Below are 24,800 nucleotides of genomic sequence, written 5' to 3'. Positions count from 1 at the left end.
TTCTTTTCTAGACTGTGAATGAAAGCTGGAATGCCTTAGCTGCCCCAACAGATACGCTGTATTGCTGGAACCCCAAATCTACCTACATTAAATCACCACCGTTTTTTGAAAAACTGGTATGATTTTATCTTGTTTTTTTAACAAAATTAATTCATTAAAAGGATTTTTGCTGTGTAAAGTATAATTTATCACCTCCTACCTTTGTGCTTTGGGGGTTGTTTTATATTTTTTGTTTGGGGTTTTTTTTGGGGGGAGGAGCATTCTGTAAGACTTTTTGTTTTTATTTCTCCATAAGAAAATGTGATAATGTATATATTTTTTAAATTAGGTCTTATTCATATCTTAAAAGTGTGCTGGAAGGCTGGAGAGAGAAAACAGGGAGTTCTTGCATGTGGTCTACCTGGATTCTATCTCTGGCACCATATATGGTCCCCCGAGCACTGCCAGGAGTGATCCCTGAGTGCAAAGTCAGGAGTAAGCTCTGAGTGTTGCCCCATAGCAAACACAAGCAGATAGAAAACTGTGAGCTGGGAAGCAGGGATGGGTTCCACAGTAAAACACTGAGGATCAGGACCAGGAAGAGGGCTCGAAGGGCTGGAGCACATGCTTTATAGGCAGGAGCCCGGGTTTGATTTCAAACATCACTTGACACCCCTCTAAGCGCAATCAAGAGGAGCAATTGTCAGGTGCGGTCTGAATCCCCAGCCCCTCACACCCTGTAAAAAAACGATATTGAAGATCAAAAGCAGGAAAAAAGTCTTGAATTCTACAGAGTTGTTTCTTAGTGATTTAAAAATACATAGTCATTTAAAGCCAGTGTGTAGTAAGTAGATGTCCTATTTCCTTGCTATACAATTGAGATTAGGAGGAGCTGCTCCATCTTGTTAAAAGTTGGTGAATAGCATCAACTATTTCCTGACTGGAGTTTTTGAACAAAATTAGAACGTTCAAAAAAAAGAAACTGGTGGGTTGCAAGCATTAAGGGCAAGTAGTGATGATGGTCTTAGAAGGACTCCTACAAGAGGACTTAACTCAGTGCTAAGCAGGTCAGGGCCAGGCCTGGAGATTGTACAGACTGCCCTGGGAACTTTTTGAGAGCATCCAGGTGCAGGATAATTCCTGTATCTTTATTTGGGGGGTGTGGGGGCGGGGAAACGAGGTGTCGGGGGGCACCCAGTGATGCCCAGGGGCTACTCCTGGCTCTTTCCTCAGGAATTTCTCCTAGCAGTGCTTGTGGGACCATATGGGATGCTGGGATTCGCACCCAGGGTGGCTGCCTAAGAGGCAAACTTTTTACCCGCTGTGCTGTCACTCGGCCCCCCCCTGACTCCTTGTATTCTGCACTAGACTTTGGACCTTCAGCGCCCAGAGTCTATAGTGGATGCCTACGTGCTCTTAAACCTGGGAGATTCCGTCACAACAGACCACATCTCTCCAGCTGGAAACATCGCAAGGAACAGCCCTGCTGCTCGTTACTTGACTAACAGAGGGTAAGTCTGAGCAAGGGGCGCAAAGTCTGAGCGAGACAGAAGGCACAGAGGGGGCGCCAGGGAGAGCGCTCGGCGGGCTACTGTGCCAGGCCTTCGGGAGGCCCGGCTCCACTCCTGGCATTGCACCATTGGCCAGCACGTCTAGGAGTGACACCCCCAAGCAACATCCTTTTCAGTAGCCCCCAGGCACTGCAGGTTGTGGACCAGAAACCGAAAAAATAAGTGTTTTTTTTGTTTTGTTTTGTTTTGTTTTGTTTTGTTTTTAAAGAATGAGGCCAGTATTTTTCTTTTCACACGGTTGGTCTCTTTGGAATCTAACTCTGGTTTTTCACTCGCCACTCACCCCTGGGGTTGGAGAACAAATTGTATTCTGTTTAGGTCCTCAGCACATCCACCCCAGCAGAGTAGGACTGGGGTCTGCTTTTTTTAGCCAGTATGCTGTCCCCAGAGTGACTGGCTGGCTGTGCTGAGAGTTTATGACCGGCTGTGCACTCAGGGATCACTGGGTAGTTGGGGGCGGGGTGGCAGGGGCTTGGGGGGGAGCATATGAGGCGTCAGGGATCAAACCCACGTCAGCCTCGCGCTCTGTCCCCTACCTGCTCTGCTGTTAATCTGTTGGCGTCTCTGGTCACCCTTGAAGCTCAGCATGGCTGTCGGGGGTTATATGCTCTAGTTGGAAAACAGCTTCGAGGATTTGCAGTTCCTGCCTCCATGTGTCAGTCCTTTCTTCAGTCAGTTTTTACTGCTACTACCAGAGCTGTCTTAGGGCACCCGTCTGGTTTTGGCTTGAGGGCCACACCTGGTGGTGCTCAGGGCTTGCTTCTGACTCAGGGATTACTCCTGGAGGGGTTCAGGGGGCTATGGGGGGTGCCATGGGATGGAGCCTGAGTCTGCCCCGTGCACACACCCTACCCACTGTACTATCTCTCCATCTCTCATCTTAATCGAAGCTAGTTCCAAATCGGCCTTTCGTGCTGCTCCTCAGGCTTCCTCTCCCCACCTCCTAGATCTCCTCCTTTTGTTTGCTTTTGGTTTCCTTTGTTTTGGTTTTAGAGTCATGCCCATCAGTGCCAGGTGATTACTCCTGGCTCTGCACTCAGGAATCCCTTTTTCTCGGTGCTTGGGGAACCGTATGGAGTGCCAGGGATTGAGCCCAGGCCAGCTGCATGGAAGGCGAGCTCCCTACCCACTGTGCTCTCTTTCTTGCCCGCCTGAGTCTACTTCTTTAGGCCTGGGCCTCTAGGCTCCCAAGCAAAGAGCATAATCGAAACACCGTTCTTCAATTCATGGTGGCAATGGACACTCTTTGGAGACACAGATTATCTCAAGCTCTGAATGAAAGCAGGTATCATTCCCAGTGTGGTGGATGTGATCTCAGTGGCTTACAGACATTTAACCCACCTGCTTCTCCAGTTCCCTCTTAGACTTTCTGAATCCTCGGATTAGATCTCCACCATACAGACACACACACATGCCCACTGATACTTCCAGAAACAGATGCGTGATGGTCACCACATGGACTGTGAAATGAGCTTGAGGACCCAAGGCCTTTCGTTATGTAGGGCTCCACCGACACAGTTCTGCTGTTTCAGGACTAGGGATAGCCACTCTGCCTCTTTGGTACTACTTTGATCTTTATCTTGTAAAAATTATAACTTGTAGTTGTGTGTCTGCTATTCGAGTTTCTGATGGGGTAGGGGCAGAATTTTTCCGCCACTCCTGGCTCCATCTCACTGGTCTGACCTGAGTCCTCTCATTGCTTCTTTCATGTACACTTTTAGTATTTTATTCTCATTCCTCCTGATTTTTTTCTTTTTTTCATTTGGCTGTGTACTTCCAAGTAGGTTGCTGCCTCTCCCCCCAACACGTCCCTTCTATCTCTGACCTCATCAGCAGTGCCTGGTAGACTTAGAGAAATAGCTGGGTTGAGAGGGTTTCCTTTTGGTGTTAGCTAAGTTGGATGACCATTTTGTTTCCTCTCCTGCTCTGTCTTAATAGGCTGACTCCACGAGAATTCAACTCATATGGTTCCCGCCGAGGTAATGATGCCATCATGGCACGAGGGACATTCGCCAACATTCGCTTATTAAACAAGTTTCTGAACAAGCAGGCACCACAGACTATTCATCTGCCATCTGGTGAAGTCGTGAGTATCATCTCTCTACTTCCTCAAAAACCCAGCATCTGTTAGCCTCTGGGCAGTTGGCTATTTCCTCAGTTGCTTTTTTTCCCTTTAGTTCTTATGTTTTCCCTCGGTTCCGTCTTACCTCTGCCTTCCTCTAGTACTTCTTGCTGGGTAGTCATGGATGTAAAGTTAATCCCCAGCAGACATGCCCTGAAAGTGTGCAGCAGCCGCATCCTACCTGCGGATGTCGCTGATGTTTAACTTGATCTAGTTTCCTGAGAGTTGAGTTTAAAAACGCAGCTGAGGGGCCGGAGCGATAGCACAGCGGGTAGGGCGTTTGCCTTGCACGCGGCTGACCCGGGTTCGATCCCCGGCATCCCATATGGTCCCCCAAGCACCGCCAGGAGTAATTCCTGAGTGCAAAGCCAGGAGTAACCCCTGAGCATCGCTGGGTGTGACCCAAAAAGCAAAAAAAAAAAAAAAAAAAACGCAGCTGACCCAAGTTCCGTCCCTGGCACCACATATGATAGCGCCACTGGAAGTAATTCCTGAGTTCGGAGGCAGGACTGAGCCCTGAGCATCACTGACGATGGCTCAAAAACTAAGAACCAACAACAACAAAAAAAAACCCACAGCCAAAAACTAAAGATCCAAAACCGAAAACCTGATATGCAAAGAAATTTCTTGGGGCTGGAGCAATAGTTCGGCATGTAGGGCACTTGCCTTGTACCCATCTGATCCAAGTTTGATTCCCAGAACCACATATGGTTCCCTGAGCCCCGCCAGGAGTGATCCCTGTGCACAGGGTCAGGAGTAAGCCCTGAGCATGGCCATGTGTGGCCCCAAAACCAAATAAATAAATAAAAGGTATCTGAGAAGAATTTATCATTCAGACTCTTTAAGAGCAAGAAGGGAAATTCCAGGTTAAGGTAGAGGATATTTAGCAAGATGTGCTAAATTTAGCAAGAACGCTGATACCCTTTAGGAAGGAAGGAATGTGGAGGCCAGCTGTGTCTTAGGGGAGTGACCTGTAATTGGTATATTCCAGCTGGACTCAGGGAGGGAGACTAGGGAGGCGGGAAAAAGAGGGAGCTGACCTTTGAGTCAGACACACTGATTTCAAGTCCCTGCTCCACCTCATCCCAATCTCTTTGATCTTCTTTTCTCTTTTTTAATTTTTGAGTCACACCCGGCAGTGCTCAGGGATTACTCCTGGCTCTGCACTAAGGAATTATTCTTGACAGTGCTTGGGGATCATTTGGGATGCCAGGGATCAAACTCGGGTGGCCATGTACAAGGCCAGTGCCCTACCCACAGTGCTATCATTCCGGCCCCCAAGATTTTCTTTCCTCTTAACCTATGAAGCAGAAGTGACTCCTATTTTGTTAGGCTCTGAGGCTTGAATGTAAAAGGAGTCACGCCTAGGGCTGGAGCAATAGTGCAGCGGGAAGGGCACTTGCCTTGCACATGGCCGAGCCAGGTTCAACCCCCAGCATCCCATATGGTCCTCCGAGCACTGCCAAGAATAATTCCTGCGTGCAGGGCCAGGAGTCACCCCTGAACATCCCCAGGTGTGGCCAAAAAGCAAAAAATTTTTAAAAAGTTGTCACACCTAGAATAGTGCCTGTACATGGGTCATCTGTGTCACCTCCCTGCTCAGCGGGTGCTATAGGGCTGTTGAAAACTGAACGGCTTTAGAGATGACTCTCCACTTTTCAAATAATAATAGTAATGGCTTGTATTTATGTGCAACTTCCTACGTCTCACGTATTATTCTATGCTCCTCACAGATGCTGACTTTTTTTACTGGAAATAATTCTATGAGAGTTATTAGGAGGATGAGCTTTAATTATCTGTTTTTGTGGTTTTTTTTTCCTTTTTTCTTTTTTTTTTTTCTTTATAGGTCACACCTGGCAATGCACATTGGTTACTCCTGGCTCTGCAGTCAGAAATCACCCCTGGCGGTGCTCAAAGGACCATATGGGATGCTGGGAATCAAACCCGGGTTGGCCGCATGCAAGGCAAATGCCCTACCCGCTGTGCTATTGCTCCAGCCCCATGTTTTTATTTAATTAGTTTTTGAGCCACATCCAGTGGTGCTCAGAGCTTGCTTCTAGCTCTGCACTCAGGGAGCACTCATAGACTGCTCAGGGGGCCATGGGGTGCCAGGGATCGAACCTGGTTTGGCTGGGTGTAGGGGCAAGTGCCCTACCCACCATTCTATCTCTCCAGCCTCGACTATGCTTGTTTTACACGGGAATCCTGAAGCTGAGCCATCTCCTGTGACTCTTGGGTCACACAAAGGAGAAGCTGAGATTCAAGCCCAGGATCTCGCTCGGCTCAGGCACCAGTGGTCTTGGCACAAATACCATTTCACTTGCTATTGATTCTGGGTATTTGCAAAGAAAACTCTTCGTAGATAATCCCTGAATACCAGGACCCAGCCAAGTAGATAACTGTGTTTGATAGCCAAGCAGGAATAATAACATGATGGCATGAAGAAGAATGCGGTCAGTTTTCGAGTGTCCGAGAGTTGAATAGAGAGGATGGGGAGGGTCATGGACCCGAGCTTAAGGCTCACACACACTGGCGGTGATTACCACCCGCCAGGACACACAACATAGTAAATGAGGAGATTGAGTCATAGGGAAATGGTCTCTGAGCCAAGTCTTAAATCTTGAAAGGCCTATCCCCAGACAAAGAAGAGGAATAAAAGGAGAGGGATCTGATAGTACCCAGACTGGAAGAAAACTTTAAGTGCAAAAAAAAGTCACCTCTTGGATGGAGAGATAGTACAGGGGGTAGAGGGTAGAGCTCTTGCCTTCTTTCTATGCTGCCGACCCAGATTCAATCCCAGCAACCCCATATGGTCCCCTGACCTCTGCCAGGAGTGACCTCTGAGCACTGCCAGGTCTGACCCCAAAACAAAATGAAAGAAAACTCAGGTTTAGGTGGGAGTCTGTTTTCTCTTAAGTTTTAAACTAGCTGAGAAGGCAGAGCGAGAGAGCACAGTGGTTAAGGCATTTCCTATGTACAGGGTCATCCCTGACTCAATGCTGGGCGCCACATAGGGTCCGTGGAGCACTGCCAGACATCACCCCAAAGCCAAAAAGTAAACACTTGAATCTGTGAAAGAGAAGACGGGTGTGTGTGTGGGTGGGGGAGCGGGGAATTCCACCTCCTTTAGTTTCCTTTCTCCCATGATGCTCTAGGACTGGGATATTTTTCTAAAACCAGGACAACAAAGAAGTATTTCTGGTAAAAGAATATTGAGTGCAGTTTGGTGGGGGGAAACCGCTGGGGTCACGGGGGTTGTAAAGGGACCACGAGGGTTGAGTCTGTGTTGGCTTTGTGCTGCCTCTGGCCACGGCAGGCCCTCCTCACCCTGCACTAGTGTCCAGGCCTCACGGTGTCCCTGCTGCAGGCCCTGACTGCACCTCTGAAATCTCCTTCTTCCTTCCCACAGCTTGACGTGTTTGACGCTGCTGAGAGGTACCAGCAGGCCGGCCTGCCCCTCATCATTCTGGCTGGCAAAGAGTACGGCTCGGGCAGCTCCCGCGACTGGGCCGCCAAGGGCCCCTTCCTCCTGGTGAGTAGGACACAGCCCTGCGTGTGGGCACTTGCACCGCTGACCAGGGAGCACATCCATCCGTGCCTACATCCACGCCAGATACCTGCTGTCCTGGAGAATCGGAGAATCTGCCCTTCCTCTGTAGATTAGCTTTGACACTTAAATGCCTGTGTCTAGGGCCCCTCGTCAGAGATCCTGACCTAATCGCTAAGGAGAAAGTGCATTGAGTGCATGTTACTCCTGGCTCTGCACTCAAGAATCACTCCTGGCAGTGTTTAGGGGACCATATGGGATACCGGGGATTGAACCCGCATCAGCCACCCACGTGCAAGGCAGACATCCTACCCACCTATGGTACTCTCTCTCCAGTCCACTCCATGGGAATTCTTACACGTAGCCAAGTTTGAGAAGCATTGTCTCAGGGTCAGGGAGATGGATTCCTGGGCTGTGTGTGCTTAGCCTGCGGGAGACCCATGTTCAGTCCCAGGCACCTCAGGGTCCCCCGAGCTCCTGCCTGGAAGTGACCCTTGAACACAGAGCAAGTAGAAGGCCCCCCTCCATCTCCTAGGAGTAGCCCAGAAACAAACAGAAATCACTGTCTTCTCTGGGATCATGCTCTCTCAAGAGGTAGGCAGGGCTAGTGCCCAGGATGCCACATTTTAAACAAGTTTCTCTTATACCCTGATGCCAGAGGTACTGAAAGTCTACCCTAGACAGTGGGAAGCTTTTTATGGGTCTCTTACTGTATCGCAGTTCACTAGCTGTGAAAATGCAATGTTCTCATTCATTTGAGTATCCTGGTTGGTTGATTCTTAATTGTTTCTGTATATTGCCAGTTATAAATTACTAGTAAATTAGGGAAAGCTAAATATCAAATATACAATGCACCTTTTCTGGGGACATGAGGGGGCAGGTGTGTGTTGGGGAGGGAGGGTCATACCTTACAGTGCTAAGGGCTTACTCCTGGCTCTGTACTCAGTGGTCAATCCTGGTGGGGCTCAGGGGATCCTATTTAGTGCTGGGGATTAAATCCAAGTAGGCAACATGCAAGACAAGTGCCCTACCCACTGTACTATCTCTCTGGCCCTCAATGCATTTTTATCCTTGAAACGGCAGCACAGAGAAGATAATCATTTACTTTCTCTGTAGGATGCTCAGAACATTGCTCTTATGATTAAATCTGTTTGTAAAAAGGCCTGCAACCGTAGCCAAGTTCAAGGGAAAGAATTTTCTTGCTGTTGTTTTGTGGTATAGATGCAGGGCAGAAAGGGGGTGGGTTCAGAAATGTCTCTCTGATGATGTGGTGCTGGACCTGGTTGGGCCACCTGGGTTCAAATATTGGATACAGGAGCTGGAGCGATAGCATAGCTGGTAGGGCGTTTGCCTTGCACATGGCCAACCCAGATTCAATTCCCAGTATCCCATATGATCCCCCGACCACCGCCAGGAGTAATTCCTGAGTGCATGAGCCTGGAGTAACCCCTGTGCATAGTCGGGTGTGACTCAAAAAGCAAAAAACAAAAAACAAAACCCAAATATCAGATACAGCCACTGCCCAGAGCAAAGAGAATTAGTCGTAGCACTTGCTCCCAGCCCCCAGTACAGCAGGTAGAATAAGAGTTGCTGTAAGTGCTCACATAATGACTGTAAGCAGCCCGCTAAGATTGGATAGGTGGTATAAGGTGGCACATTAGGGGATGACATTTTTTTTTTTACTTTTTTTTTTTTAATTTTTGAATTACCATGCGAACAGTTACAAAGCTTTCCAGTTTAAGTCTCAGTCATACAATGATCAAACACCCATCCCTTCACCAGTGCACATTTTCTACCACCAAGAACCCCATTATACCCACCCTCCCACCCCTCCCCCTGCCTATGTGACAGATGATTTCCACTTTACTCTCTCTCTACTTTGATCACATTCAGTATTTCGACGAAAGACCCACCATTATTATTTGGAATTTTCCCGAACAATCAGACCTGCTGAAAAGGCATCATTAGATAATTTGTTTTCTATTGCTGATTATGAAGAGCATATGATGTCACGTGGCCGCCAAGCCACGCTTGGATTTCTGATATTTTAGCAATAAGTCTGGAGGGATTTCTGCCAAAAGCCTCTGGGTTCTGAGATTGGTTTGTGTGCCTCTCTGGGATCATGGCCTGAGATTGGTTTGTGTGCCTCTCTGGGATCATGGCCTTTCAGGAGCCAGGAGTCGTTCGTGGGCTGCAACTCAGGGCCTCATCTGTGCAGGGGAAGGGGCTGGTCCCACTAGGGGGTGACATTTGATGCACAGAGTCATTTGGTATTTATAAAGAATTTAGGTGTGAGGACAGTTTGACATTAGCCATTATAAAGTGGAAGGAAGATGGGAGCAGGGGCCAGAGAGATAGTATAGTGGATAAGGCGCTTGCTTTGCATGCAGCCAAAATGGGTTCAGACCCCAGCATCCCATGTGATTCTCTGAGTACCGCCAGGTGTGACTCCTAAGTGCAGAGCCAGGTAGAAGCCCTTAGCATTGCCAGGTGTGGCCAAAACAAAACAAAATAAAACCAAAAAATGGGAACCACGTCCAACATTTTTGTTTGTTCGTTTGGGCCACACCTGGTGGTGCTCAGTGCTTGCTCCTTGCTCTGCAGTCAGGAATCACACCTGGGGGATTCAGAAAACCATATGCATGCCAGGGATTGAACCTGGGTGGACTGCACGTGAGGTGGGCGCCCTACCCACTGTACTGTCTCTCTGGCCCCAAACAACCCTTCTTTCTGCCTTGGCTCCTCAGGGGATCAAAGCCGTCCTGGCGGAGAGTTACGAACGGATTCACCGCAGTAACTTGGTTGGAATGGGAGTGATCCCACTTGAGTATCTCCCGGGGGAGAACGCAGACACTCTGGGACTCACGGGGCGGGAGCGATACACTGTCATCATTCCAGAAGACCTCAAACCACGGATGAAAATACAGGTCAAGGTAAGGCAGAGCATCCTCCCGTCCCCCCAAGCCACCCCACCATGCCAGGCCCAGCTAAACAGACTTGGTGTTTGGATAATCTTATCCGAAGAAAATGAGCGGTGTTGTATGTGTGTGTGTGTTTGTGTGTGTGTGTGAGTGTGTGAGAGAGAGAGAGAGAGAGAGAGAAATGAGCAGGCATTGGGTGTGTGTGTGTGTGTGTGTGTGTGTGTGTAGGGGGTGGGGGAGCTCCTCCACCTGGACCTTTTGTACCTGCCTTTATGATGAGGCAAGGATGACACCTGTGGATTTCCTGATGTAACTTCTGACGGAGGTTCAGGGAGAGGACATTTGCACATTACCTAAAATGCACCTTTTTTTTTTTATGACAAACCTGTGAATTGCGGCCATAGCCCTTCCCACTCTGAGTTCTGGTTATCCCAGAAGTGAGCATGACAGCTCCCGAAGCCAGCTGGCTTTCAGGGCCCCCAGGGACTGAGCCCCACAGGCAGAGGCGGCCAGGGAGTCTAAAGTGGTCCAGGGTGAGCGAGCGGCTACACTCCCCTGCCCACAGCCGTATCAGATGTCTGCCCACCGGAGCCAGTTGCCTCCCAAGGACGCCCTGGAGAGGGTTGGTAAAATCCTAGCCACCGCTGCTACAAACTCCTGCAATTCTAGGGCAGCTCTTAACCTCCATCATTTATTCTCTGCAGTAGAATCTTGTTCAAATGCAGTTCTGATTTAGGGGGCGCTGGGCTGGGGCCCGGAGCTTCACAACCTCCAGGACCCTGGCGGGGCGTCTTGTCCAGCCACCTGCCTCACCTCATTTTTTTTTCTTCATCCCATGTCCTGGCAGCTGGATACCGGAAAGACCTTCCATACCATCATGAGGTTTGACACCGACGTGGAGCTCACGTACTTCCACAACGGGGGCATCCTCAACTACATGATCCGCAAGATGGCCAAGTAGCCCTGCCCGTCGCAGGAGCCCCAGGCCGAGAGGGCACTCCCCCACCCCCCGATGGAGAAGCCTAAGGGAGCAACTGGGGGCGCTGCCCTTCTTGGGGGCCTTTTCCTCCAAATTCCAAATCAGCAGTTTCTATATTCTCGAATTTTGTTAATCTTCTCATCCTTTTCTAAACTCTGGCAGTTAGCACGGACACGTGAGTCTTCCAGTCAAAGAGCTCACCTTGAAAGTTATGGGGCAGAGTGTCACTTTCACTCTTGGCCTGCAGCAAGTCTTCCCAAGAAGGCGGCTCCAGCCTTTTTTTTCTTTGTGGCCCCTCCCTGTTGTGCTCTAGCAGCAAAAGCCGTTTCCCTGAGGTCATTTCCTTTCCCCATGAACCAGCGTTAGCTTACGTGGTAGAAAGGAAGGAGCTTCCTCGCAAGTCAGATCAGAGCCGGGATGTGGTTCTCCTCCACCAGACGCCTCCTGGACAGGTGACACACTGCAGTTGTTTTTATTATGTACCTTTTGATAGCTCATCGTTAAAGACATATACAGTTTTCCTTTATGATCTTTAAAATTTTTTCTCTGGAAAAAAATGTCATTCACTAAGAGGAGAACTTTCGTTGAGGTGGTTTTGGGGAGAGACGTGGAGCATTCTCATTGGAATAAAATTAAATCTATTTTCAAGGAAAACCATCATTGACTTTGGAAGTGAATCGCGATTGCGTGTGTGTGGAGGGGGGGGGGTGAGCAGGCAGGGGTTGTTTCAGGATATATAGAACAGAGTGAATCTTGGATCACAATATCCCAAAGCGTGAATGACTTTGAGAGTCTGCTTTTGTGTTGATATTGGTACCATGCGCGTTACATGGAAGGGTTGAGTCACCAATATGTTATCTGAGTCGAGATAAGTCTACCCTGTTGGGGAATCGGACAAGAAAGAAGCAGGAGGGGCCAGAGCATTAGTACAGTGGGTAAGCCATTGCACGAGGCCATGCCCGATATCCCGTATGGGTCCTTGAGCACTGGCAGGAATGATTCTTAAGTGCAGAGCCAGGAATATCCCCTGATTACCTCTAGGTGTCATGCCAAAAAAAAAAAAAAGTATGGGGGCGGGGGAGCAGGAGCAGTGATGTGAGGGTAGACTGATGTATACTTTTGTTTATTGGCTCTTTTCCCCTCATTGGCATTATTTCAAGAAATATGTTTAGACTAGATAACTTGTATCACTTGTATCACCTGTCATCCCGTTGCTCGTCTAATTGCTCTCGTGGGCACCAGTAACGTCTCCATTCATCCCTATTGCATGTTCGTGTAGTCCAATAGCATCTATTCACTCCAGGAGCAGGAAGAGCCTCAAACTGTTTGTTAAGGTCTTGACGAAGAAGTCTGACCACCTGGGTGGGCGGCCAGGTGTTCTTTTGACGTCTCGTGGAATCCAGTCGGTAACAGCTCTAGTCCAACGGTCCTCTCCAAATTGCATTATGTGTCTGGCCCATCTGATTTTCCATGCCTTGGCAAATGAGACAATGTCCCTGATTCTCAATCATCAACGGAGTTCAGAATTCCAGATTCCTTCTCACTTGAGTGAAACGTGATATTCCAAGCATAGCTCTTTCGATTCCTCTTTGGGAGACCCAAATTGTGTTCTCGTCCTGTTTTCGTAGGGCCCAGATCTCTGAGGCATATGTTAGTGCAGGAAGAATGGTGGGGTCGAAAAGATGTGCCTGGAACTGGAGGTTCTTTGTCCTCTTAACAACTTTTTCAATGTTCTTGAAGGCGTTCCACGCCACCCTCTTCCTCCTGTGCAGCTCAGGTGCCAGGTCGTTGGTCATGTTGAGTTCTCGCCCTAGGTACACATAACTGCTGCATTCGGAGAGGTTTGTTCTGTTGAGAGCAAATGGAATGTCAGGAACTAATCCGTTTCTCATGAACATTGTCTTGGTGAGATTCAGCTGCTGTCCGACCTTTCCACACTCTTGGTCGAAGTTGACTCTTTTTTCCCCCACTGGTGTTATTTTAAGAAATAGGTTTAGACTAGATAACTTAGCCATCCAAAATGTGTTTCTAGCTCCAGAAGCTAGAATTCTGTCCAAGATCAAGGTTCCAGTCAACCCATTTTCTGGTGAGGGCCCTTTTCCCTGGCTTTCCCTTTGCAGTGTCCCTGCCTTTTCTTCGAGCGTGCACAGGGAGAAAGTGAAGGAAACTAGGTCTGTCTCTCTTCTTATAAGTGTCCTAATCCTATTAGAGACCACTCTTACGACTGCATTAGCTTCAAGTAAGGGTCCCAACTCAGAAACAGTACAATTGGTACAATTTTTTTTTTTTTACAGGAAATGGTGTGTCATGAGCTTTTAGTCTCTATCAGGGCACCTTATAGCTCTCAATTTAATCTTATGATTATTTTTTTTTTGGTTTGTTTTTTTGGGCAACACCAATGGTGCTCAGGGATTACTCCTGCCTCTGCATTCAGGAATTACTCCTGGTGCTGCTCAGGGAAGCCTATCGGTGCCAAGAATTGAACCCCAGGTCAGGCACATGCAAAATAATACCCACTGTACTATCACTCCAGCCCCTTAAAATAATTGAGCTTTTTTAAAAAAGAAAAATTCACTTTGGTCCACACCCAGCAGATGTCATGCTGGGGCTATAACTGGGATTAGTCACATGCAAAGCACATTACCCACTATACAACTCTCCAGCCTCGTGTGTGTGTGTGTGTGTGTGTGTGTGTGTGTGTGTGTGTGTGTGTGTGTGTGTGTGTGTGTGTTAGTAATCACTGGATGTGGCCTGGTCATTCAGATCCCTAAGGTCAAAACTTAGTTCACCGGCCCCCTTGCTTTCTCCCCTGGCCGGCAGCATGGTTCCCACTAAGGAGGGTGGCAAGAGGAAGGGCTGCATGGCCATCAGTGAGATGGGGGTGCAGGAAGATGGGGGTGCAGGAGTACACCATCAACATCCACAAGTGCGTCCATGGAGTAGATTTCAAAAAACTCTGTGTCCCAGGCACTCAGAGAGATCTGGAAGTTTACCATGAAGGAGATGGACATGATGGACATTGACAATGGGCTCAACAAAGCTGTCTGGACCAAAGGAATAAGGAATGTCCCATACCGAATCCATGTACATTTGTCCAGAAAGCGTAATGAGGATGAAGAGTCACCAAACTTTATATATTGGTTACCTGTGTGTCTGTCACCACTTTCAAAAATCTACAGACAGTCAACATGGATGAGAACTAAGGTGATAACTTAATAAAGTTAAGAAATCAAACAAAAAACTAGCTCACCTCATCCCAGGTCAGAAAGAGAAGAATGAGATAAGTTACTTAGCTTCTCTGCTCTAAGGTGCTAGAGTTCTAGCTTGTGTCACAAAATTTTTTACACACACATACACACACACATATATAATATGTAATATATATATATTAATGCCCTATAACCCTGAGGTCAGTCCTAATGGAAAAACACTAAGAACAGCTGGGAAAGCAGACTTCTACCCCCATGAGTTCGCCATTCCTGAACTTCCAGAGAGCACTTAGGTCCATAGTGGTGATAAGAAAATAGATTTTTGTGCCTGTGACTTTAAGACTGAGAACTCCAGTCACTTCGGGGATTGGTCTCACATCCTTTCCCACGGCAAAGCCAAGCAAATAAAATCCTTTTACTCGGTTTCTGAACTGTTGGTCTTCTTGCTCTCATATTGCATGAATATTCTTTCGGTCGGAGGCACGGAGATAAAACACATGAAAGGAATGTATAGAGCATGGAGGGAAAAGACTCGTTCTGGCTCGAGGCGAAGAGTGACTGCCAGCCTCCTTCTATTCTTTTTAAATTTTTTATTAGTGAATCATTTATTAGTGAGGTACAGTTACAGACTTACAAACTTTCATGCTTTCATTTCAGTCATACAATGGTCAAGTGCCCCTCCTTCTACCAGTGCCCGTTTTCCACCACCAATGGTCCCAGCATCCCTCCCACGAGCCCCACCTCGTCCTCCCCCCCCCACCCCACCCCGACTCTGTGGCAGGGCATTCCCTTTTGCTCTCTCTCTCCTTTTGGGTGTTGTGGTTTGTAGTATAGGTATGAAGTGGTCATCATGTTTGGTCTGTAGTCTACTTTCAATCTGCATCTCCCATCCTGAACGGGCCTTCCTAGCACCCTTTACTTGGTGGTCCCTTCTCTATCTGAGCTGCCTTTCCCCCCAGCATTCTGGAAAAAACTCGAGTGCCCGAGAACAGATGACTGGTTAAAGAAACTTTGGTACATCTACACAATGGGATAATATGCAGCTGTTATTCTCTTTTTTGTCAGTTACATCCTGATAACTTCATCACAGAGAAAGACTCACTAACAAGAGTACAAACAGTTATAGGATGAGCATTCCTCAAAAGAACATCAGGGTTCTTTTTCACATTGTCTGGTCAAAGGTATGCTATAAGTGCTATGTTGTTGTGATTAAAAACGTCAAAAGAAGATATGGAGCTGGACAGTAGGCTCTACAGATTGATGTAATCCTACATTCTTGTGGTTGGTACATATAGGGCAAAGGGAAGGCTCATCCTGATACTTGAAGGTCAATCGAGATTAAGGATGTGTAAGAGAGGGGGAAACTGCTGCCTTGTACTGCCAAGATAGTGTATGACTAGGCATGTGTATGAGAGCATGCTGTACTCATCCAGGTCATCAAACTTACAAGTTTTTAGCTTGCCCACTTAGTGAGAAGTGGGGCCTCCGTTCTGTTTCCTGCTTGCAGGGCAGCATCCAGAGACTCATCCTAATGTCCTGGCTTAGCACCAACATCTCCCCCTTTGGGTTTAGGGCAAATTTTAGCTATCATAATAAATTGGGCCGCCTGTTTACGCTGACTTCTAGTTTTGTACTGCTTAAACTTCCAATAAAATATCAAACACATAATGGTCAGTACAAGTGGCAGGACATCCATTCTACAGACCCACCCATCAACCCCTTGATGCTAGTTACAGGGTTGAGGGAGTTTAGGCCATCAGAAATTCCTTGCCATATTTCTGGAGGTCCCAGATTAGGAAGATTAGGGAGATGATCTTTAAAGGTACTGTGTATTTTACTTTGCAAGTCCAGAATTTTAGCTGTAATATTTTTTTTGTGTTGAAAGATGTTTTTAAAACCTCATCCCAAGGAAGCTCAGTTTCATTATATGGTACAGGGGTTATACAAAATGAAGTAATATTCCAAAGACACATTTGAAAGACATTTGTTGGGCTGGAAATATAGTACAGCAGGTAGGGCATTTGCGTTGCACCGCCAGACCCGGGTTCGATTCCCAGCATCCCATATGGTCCCCTGAGCACTGCCAGGAGTGATTCCTGAGTGCAGAGCCAGGAGTAACCCCTGTGCATCGCCAAGTGTGACCCAAAAAGCAAAAAAAAAAAAAAAAAAAAAAAAAAAAAAAAGACATTTGTTGACGGGGACTAGCTAACTAGTCTCCAATCGGAGTAACAGTTTGAGTAACATCAGCTAATTCAGCCTGTAGTTCAGAGTCAATTTGTCTTTGAAGAGTCCATAATTTTTCGGAATTCTCCTGCTACTTCTGGATGAATTCTAGTGTCTGTGTTCCTTGCTTCAGGGCCACACTGGCCATGGTCGCTGTTGCTATCACTGCGATGATCCCCATAATAGCAGCGATGAGCAGACTCAGGAATCTCCTGGTCCGTCGGGAGAGATGGACAAGTAGTTGGCGAAGTGCCCCTGTTGTTGGATTCTCTTCCCATGGTTGAGGAAGAGTCACTGGCATCCAGACACCTACTCGGGCTCTGAGAAAACATATACTCTGCCCTTCTAGGAGTCTCATAGAAGGATCAATACAAGCAATTTCTGCAGGAAGTAATTCCTTCATTTTCTTCAATACAGTGTCATATGATACAGTATCCATATATTGATCACCTTTGAATTGCCATATCAGACTTCTTTTTATCCCTCTTTTGTCCATTTGAATAGCATAGCTTTTAGGGCTCCAATCCAGAATTCTAATGGAATCATTGATTTAAATATTAGCAACTGATCCCCTAAAATTTGTTCCAAGAAAGCCAATGGTACAAATCTTTCAGTCTCCAATTTACACGGAGATATGACTGGATAGATGTATTGGCAGCCAATCCAATTAAAGCCAATAGGTTTAAAGCCTGTAGCTGAGAACATGAACAGCCTATGTTGTTTAGGCTCAGTAATAAAGAAATTTATTTATTACTGCCAGACCTGATTGGTCAATTGCAGACAATGGTCCCCTGCTCCAATGCCAATAGGCATTCCCTCAATTCCTGTTTCATTTTCAGGAAAAATTATTACTTCTTCCTCAGGTTTTAGAGGCCCGCGATTGTTATATGGGCCGGGCAGTCAAGAGGTTTCATTCTTATAAATAGGTATCACTTCATCTTGCCAGGACACACCCTCAATAAAGGGGGATTAGGAATGTCAGCCCAGTATATCAAGGTAATTGTCCATGGATTTGCGAATATTGTTGATCAGTTTGAGCTTTTTTGAATTGCACCAAAATTTTTCCTTATCTGTGTAAAATCAAAGTCTCTTCCCCATCATATGATAGTCATGGGGATTCATTCATGAGTTACAGGATCCTTATATTGTGTCACTCCGTGATTCTCAGAGGGAATTTCCCTCAAATCAGGAGGATTTCTATCCTTTTCTTGAATTTAGTGACTGTCACAATGTAATTCAGCAGCTGTTTGTGTTGCAAACAAATTTAAAAAATCAAATTTAAAAAAAATCACCAGTATTATATATTCCCCTTTTTGTTTAAGGAGCGTATCTTTCAGTGTTCTGTTAACTGGTTCTATGATTGGTTGACCAGTGCTGTTGTATGAGATACCTGTAACACGAATAAAATTATAGGTCTTAAAAATGAAGATAATTTTGTGAGGTGTAAGTTGGAATTCCAAGAGACACTTGAAGCCAATTAATATCCCTTAATGATTTTTGAAAGTTATTTAATGTCTTTAGATTATCTTTCCTGACTTGTATCTTTTGTAGAATAATTTTAGTTTGGATGTCTGGATGGTGTCTGAACAATTCTGCAGATAAGTTAAAGAGTTTCTTATGACAATATAGTTTGATTAGTTTCTTTTCTTAAACCTCAAACCTACATGTTTCTTTACATTCTCAAGCCTTCTACACATTCCTTTACGTTCATTTTGTCCTGTAACCTTTCTTCAAAACCAGTTTCACTTTAACAGGATTCCTTTCCTTTTCCTACTACTGATATCTCCATCCACATCCTTTTTACTTAAAATACACACTTATATTCCTTCCTTATTGTCATATCACAGGTTTTAACCTTATTATTTTATGGAACTTAATATAATTGTTTGATCTACCAATAATTTTGGAAAGAAGTTTGCTAATCATTATCCCATTTACTATGATTGAGCTGTACTCTGTAGTACTCTTCCAAAAGTGTTACATTAGTCCTATAGATATTCAAAAGGTTTACAATACTCATAATTAAGATCTTATAACATAGGACTCCGAATTCTAGGAAAATATGGATAAAAGAGGGATAAAATACTCACAATATTAATATATTTCATTTACTACATATTTCTTCAGTCTTCTCCCACTTTATCACTTCCAGTGGACTACATTTTATATACTTTTTTAAATGACTTTTTTTTTTGCTTTTTGGGTCATACTCAGTGATGCTCAGGGGTTACTCTTGGCTCTGCACTCAGGATTTTATTTTTCTCTAATACACAACTCAAATAGTCACATATGCAGTTTAAGCTTGTATTTTTTTAAACAATCCTTGAAAATCACATAATATAGAGAAAGGGAACAAAGTTTTAGATTGTTATATTTATCTTAGTACAAAGGTCAAATATTCCTTCTAGTTTTCTGTTTTATCTCCTATTTTCTTTCATAATTCTTGAGACAAAATTTTACTGCCAAAAAACTTTATACTTTAAATTCCTTTTTTACCACAAATACATATTTTGTTTTTTGGATATACTCCATTCAAAAAGGTTTTCCAAACTTTCAACACTTAGATATTAACTTCTTAACTGGAATCAGCATAATTCTGTGATATATTTCCATTCCCAGCTGAGGCAAGGTCACTTGGGTGGGAGGGGGAGGCTTGGGGGCAGGAGGGGGGAACAGCTGCCTTAGTTCAACTGCAAGGTCACTAAAGCCAAAAGGGCAGTTTTCAGCTGCTTGGGTTTTTTTAAATGACCTTTTTTTTTTTTTTCAATAAGAAGATCTAAGGCTGGTCTGAAATTCCAGCAAAAAAGCCTGATTTCTTGAAACTCTGATAGGATAAAAATTTTGCAACCAATTTTATAACACTAATTTTTCATTAAAATTGAGGCTTGTAAGATAAAGCCTTGTGTTCTCTGAGTTCTTATTCACTTTTAGTTTCAGGCTCTAATTCTGCAGCTCTTTTCTAAATACAGATTTAGAAATAAATAAATAAATAAATAAATAAATAAATAATAAATAATAAATAAATAAATAAATAAATCTGTATTTCTAAATACAGATTCTAAAGTTCAAAAGAATGTCAACTGTTAGTAGCCATTAATGTTCTTTAATAAGAAATTTTAGATTGAGAATTTTTTTCAGTTTTCAATTTTTCTGTAGAATTTCAATTTCAACATTCTGATGAAAAAAATTTTGTTTAAACTTGGTCTAACAATTTCCAAAAACATGTAAACTTTTTAAATTGCTGGGTTGCATATCACTCTAACCTCTTGTAATGATGATAGTTGTCCAGGTCTAAGGATTTGTACTTCTAGTTTCAACCTGGCTCTAACATTTGAGTACTCCACACAAACAGACAGACAGAAAGACAACAGACTGACTACAAACACCACATGCACATGTGCACACACATACAGTTGGTCAATTGATCTGACCCTTCAATAATGGCAGAGAGAAAACTGATGGACTGAGAAGGGAAGGGGCAGTCCCCAGGACAAAATTTAGCCCTGTTGTCCAATTGGGAATCTTTGTCCCCTCCATTTCCCAGCCTGCAACCTGTTTCCTGCTTGTTAAAAATGAATCAAAAAAGCACTTTTAATAATATAAAGCTGGCAAAATATTTTTTGTAAAGTTGTTGTAAACATAAGGTGGTCAGATGTTACCATTTTTGACTTTAACTTTAAAAGTTCTTAATTGATGGGGCTGGAGCAATAGCATAGCAGGTAGGGCATTAGCCTTGCATGTGGCCGACCCGGGTTCGATTCCCAGCATCCCATATGGTCCCCCGAGTGCTGCCAGGAGTAAGTCCTGAGATGCAGAGCCAGAAGTAACCCCTGAGAATTGCTGGGTGTGACCCCAAAAACAGCAAAAAAAATATTCTTAATTGAATGGTGTCCTGTTCTTGGGGTGTCCCGGGGGCAGTGGGGACATTTCCCACACTCCCCAGCAACCCTCCAGGGCACCCCCTTAGGTCTCACTGGAAAAGCAAGTTTTTCTGATTTTTGACCAGGCTGGTGCTGAGGAATCAGGGTGGTGGTAATTACACCATACTCGCCCCATTCATCTGCAGGGATTAAGTCCCTTCCTTGATGCGCATGACACAATTCTTTTCCTACTTTTTCCCACAGTTTCAAATCAAACTGCTCTCTAGTCCTGAGCTAAAACCAATAATAATCCTTATGTGCCCTCTCGTGGAGGCGCCGTAGGACTTGTTCCTTCAAAGGCAGACCAGCTGCCTTTGTCAAAGGGTTCAGGACATCAATATATGCATCCTGCTGCAACGCTGAATTGCCCATTTTTTTTTACAATTACAGCTTCCGGGAGACCCTGCAGACCCGATGTAAATTTTTAGCCCTCCCTGTTCTTCCTGTAACCCGGGTTCTTACCTTCAGGCCCCGCAGTTGGACCCCAAATGTTGCATGAGTACTCTTTCGGTCAGAGGCACGGAGATAAAACACGCGAGAGGAATGTATAGAGCACAGAGGGCAAAGGCTTGAGGCTTTGAGGCAAAAATCTTCTGGCTTGAGGCGAAGAGTGACTGTCAGAGACTCCTTTTATTCTATTTTTTATCAGTTACATCCTAATGATTTCATCACAGAGAAACACTGACTAACGAGAATACAAACAGTTATAGGATGAGCATTCCTCAAAAGAACATCAGGGTTCTTTTCCCCATTGTCTTGTCAAAACTATGCTGTCAATGCTATGTCGTTATGATTAAAACCATCAGAAGAAGATATGGAACTGGATAGCAGGCTCTACAGAATGACGTAATCCTACATTCTTGTTGGTTACACATAGGGCAAAGAGAAGACTCATACTTAAAGGTCAATCCAGATTAAGGATGTGTAAAAGATGGGAAAACTGCTGCCTTGTACAGCCAAGATAGTGTATGACTAGACGGGTGTAGGCATGTTGTACTCCAGATCATCGGATCACAAGTTTTTAGCTTGCCCACTTAGTGAGAAGTGGGGCCTCCGTTCTGCTTCCTGCTTGCAAGGCAGTGTCCAGAGGCTCATCCTCATGTCCTGGCTTAGCACCGACACTTTCAAAATTATTGTTGATCCCATCTCTCTTTCCTCTCAGTGGGATTTCCATCTCCTTCATACTCCGCGTTCCAAATCCACCACCTCCTGATCTTTCTGGGGAAGCAAGCATCCCTTGGTGTGCCCATTGAGTTTACTGACAGACGGAATATAGCAACGAAGCACCAGTATCTTGGCTGGGGTCACCTTCATAGAGGTACGCGTGCCTTGCCTTGTCTTAACAGTGCGTGGAGATCAGCCTAAGGAAAGGATCTGTGGGTCACGACTCTTGAGGCTCTGGTATCTGAACCACCAATGGGCTTAAGCCAATAAAAGTAAAAAAAACTTGAAGAGCAGGATGGCCATGGCCACCAGCTTGGTTGGATCTAATGACACAAAAACAGGTTACCTCCTCTTCTCTCATTTTACTTTCATGTGCATTGACCTCGTTCTGGACTATGTGCTATGCCACCAGTAACCCTGGGGCAAGTCATCTGTGAACTTTAGAGACTTGTCTCTCAAAATAACCCTAGGCTATAAATAAGGGAGTTTCCCAGTCACCAAATTGAAGTCACCTCATTATTTTTTGGCGAAGTATGCCTTTCAGGGTTATATTAGGGCAGTGTGAAATTTTGGGTTGTGCAAAAGCAATTTGGGCTACTTCTGGGAACTAAGAACTAAGGTCATACCAGTTCCTCTCTAAAGAAATTGTAAAAATGTCAAGCTCTCAGAGAAATTTTATTACGTTAATAATTTTTGTTCACCCAGATAATCTAATGATCGTGAATAAAGATCATGTCTTTATGACTGTTATTTTTAATAGTTTTTTTTGGCTTTTTGGGTCACACCTGGCGATGCACAGGGGTGACTCCTGGCTCACGCACTCAGGAATTAACTCCTGGCGGTGCTCAGGGGACCATATGGTATTCTGGAAATAGAACCCTGGTTGGCCGGGTGCAAGGCAAATGCCCTACCTGCTGTGCTATCGATCCAGCCCCTCTAATAGTTTTAATAATTTTCATCTATAGCTATTTTTAAGTTTGAGTAATTCACAATAATAAACCTCTTTTAGAGATTGAACTTTAGAGCTTTGTTGCATAATATAATAAAAGCATTACTAACATGATCCTGAAATTAATGCTCTGACTCATATCTGGGCATCTAGTCAGCCACAGTATTTTACACCTGATGCAATGCATCTATAAGATGTTTGCAAAGTCTATTGAGGAAAGATCTGGGTCACATTTTAGGGGATCACTGAGTCTTACTAAATTGAATGATTTGTATACCGCAGAATTGGCACAGTGGCAATAGGTTCTATAAATGGGCCATTTGCAGGAAGGGATGGGCAGCCTCTGGTAGAGAACCTATCTGTGCTTTGAATACTGTCTTTAGAGGTTTCACAGCACTTGTCCAACCGAATACACATGAGGAAATATGGGTGTGATGATTTGGGTATTTTTTAAAATATGTTATTTTCAAAGATGGGAATCAACTACTTGACATCTACCCCCAAAACACAAAAGCATTTATTCAAAAAGATTTATGCACACCACCCTGATGATCATTGCAGGACTTAGTACAATAGTCAATATATGGAACCAATTCAAAGAAGCTGGTGATGGTATCTCAGGTAGGGCGCTTGCCAATCTGGATTTGATCCCCTGCATCCCATGTGGTTCCCCAGGTATATCCAGAATTAGTTCCTGAGCACAGATCCAGGAGTAACCATTGAGTATAACCAGGTGTAGCCCAAAAACAAAAGGAAAAAATACTGTTGGATATAGACACAATGGAATACTATGCAGCTATAGGAATAGACACATTCTTAAAGTTTCTGTAACGTGTGGGGAATTGGAGGGTGTCATGCTAAATGAAGACAGAAGAGCGCAAATATGGGATAATCTCATCTGTGGTATGTAGACAGACAACACAAGAGAATACACGGTATCAAACAATGACAAACCCTTGGCCTTGGATAACAAAACCAGTTACCAAGAGGGGTAGGGGCACGAGTGTGGCAGGGAGACCAAAGTATGACAAAAGGACTGTGGTGGAGGCTTGTGGGCACTTTGGTGGTCGTGGTTTGCAACAATTTTGTACACTGATGCTGTAAACTTAACACTATTATAGCTATCTAAACTAGAATATATAATTTTTTAAAAAAATAAAAGGGGAGAGACACACAAACAAATCTCGGACCAGAGCAACTTGTCGCAGAGATGGCTGGACTGCTCCAGACGGGGGCAGGTGTTGTCCCTCCAACTGCCCTCTAAGAGCCCCCAGTGGTCGCCATTTTCTAGAAGTCAGCAAGAAGCTCCAGGTACGAGCCACGGTGATGGCAAATCCCAGGGACAGTGAGAAGGATGTCATATTTCCTCCCCCTTCCCCTCCTCCATGGGACGCCAAGATGATGCCAAATCCGCCCACCGTCAACTTAAGCTCCCACACAGTCACAATCCAGAAACACACAAACAAATCTTGGACAGAGCGATTTGCTGCAGCAATTTCTGCAGACCCTAATTATTAAAATCTTAGAATTCCTGGAGTGTTCAGCCACAAGAGTGACCGCATGACATTATATTATATCCATAATAAGCAATCACTGTATCACTGTCATCCTGTTGCTTCTCGATTTGCTTGAGCGAGCACCAGTAATGTCTCCACTATGAGACTTGTTGTTACTGTTTTTTGGCATATTGAATACTCCACGGGTAGCCTGCCAGGCTTTGCCATGCGAGCGGCAGGATTCTCTCAGTAGCTTGCTAGGCTCTTCGAGAGGAACAGAGGAATCAAACCCGGGTCGGCCTTGTGCAAGGCAGACGCCCTACCCTTTGTATAAAGAAAAAGTTGCACAACTACAGTAATAAGCTATTTTTGTTGAGGCAGCTCTTCCCACTGCAAAGGCAAGGATGGATACAGGTATAGGTGAGTTTATAATTAAGTGGGAAAGCAGAAAGTTCAGGGATAGCTCACCAGACAGTTTTCATTTTCTCCATGAGTAGGAGGCAATAGAATTTACTGGGATGAGTAGGGCAGAGGGCTGCTCGGCTCTGTGCAGAAGACACACCATTTAACTTTCCCAATAATTTTGCATCTGCTAGCTCTGTTAGTATCATATTATATGACAACTGTCACTGTATCACTGTATCACTATCATCCTGTTGCTCATTGATTTGCTTGAGTGGGCACCAGTAACGTCTCCATTGTGAAACTTGTTACTGTTTT

At 45.0% G+C, this 24,800-nt stretch overlaps 1 protein-coding gene and 1 pseudogene across 1 annotated transcript in view; both read left to right on the top strand.

Annotated features, from left to right (window-relative positions):
* Positions 1 to 11,776, top strand: part of ACO1 (aconitase 1) — an 81,040-nt gene extending 69,264 nt beyond the window's left edge. The window contains exons 16-21 of the mRNA XM_055134173.1: positions 12 to 116; positions 1,348 to 1,490; positions 3,489 to 3,636; positions 7,082 to 7,204; positions 9,967 to 10,152; positions 10,988 to 11,776. Coding sequence (XP_054990148.1) covers positions 12 to 116; positions 1,348 to 1,490; positions 3,489 to 3,636; positions 7,082 to 7,204; positions 9,967 to 10,152; positions 10,988 to 11,101 — 819 coding nt within the window. The 3' untranslated portion in view covers positions 11,102 to 11,776. The remainder of the gene's footprint in view (positions 1 to 11; positions 117 to 1,347; positions 1,491 to 3,488; positions 3,637 to 7,081; positions 7,205 to 9,966; positions 10,153 to 10,987) is intronic.
* Positions 11,777 to 13,937: 2,161 nt separating this feature from the next.
* On the top strand, positions 13,938 to 14,388 carry LOC101541741 (60S ribosomal protein L31-like; annotated as a pseudogene).
* Positions 14,389 to 24,800: the final 10,412 nt, after the last annotated feature.

Source organism: Sorex araneus, chromosome 1 (genome assembly GCF_027595985.1).
Source record: "Sorex araneus isolate mSorAra2 chromosome 1, mSorAra2.pri, whole genome shotgun sequence".
Lineage (NCBI taxonomy): Eukaryota > Metazoa > Chordata > Mammalia > Eulipotyphla > Soricidae > Sorex > Sorex araneus.
This window is presented reverse-complemented; position numbering and strand designations above follow the sequence as displayed.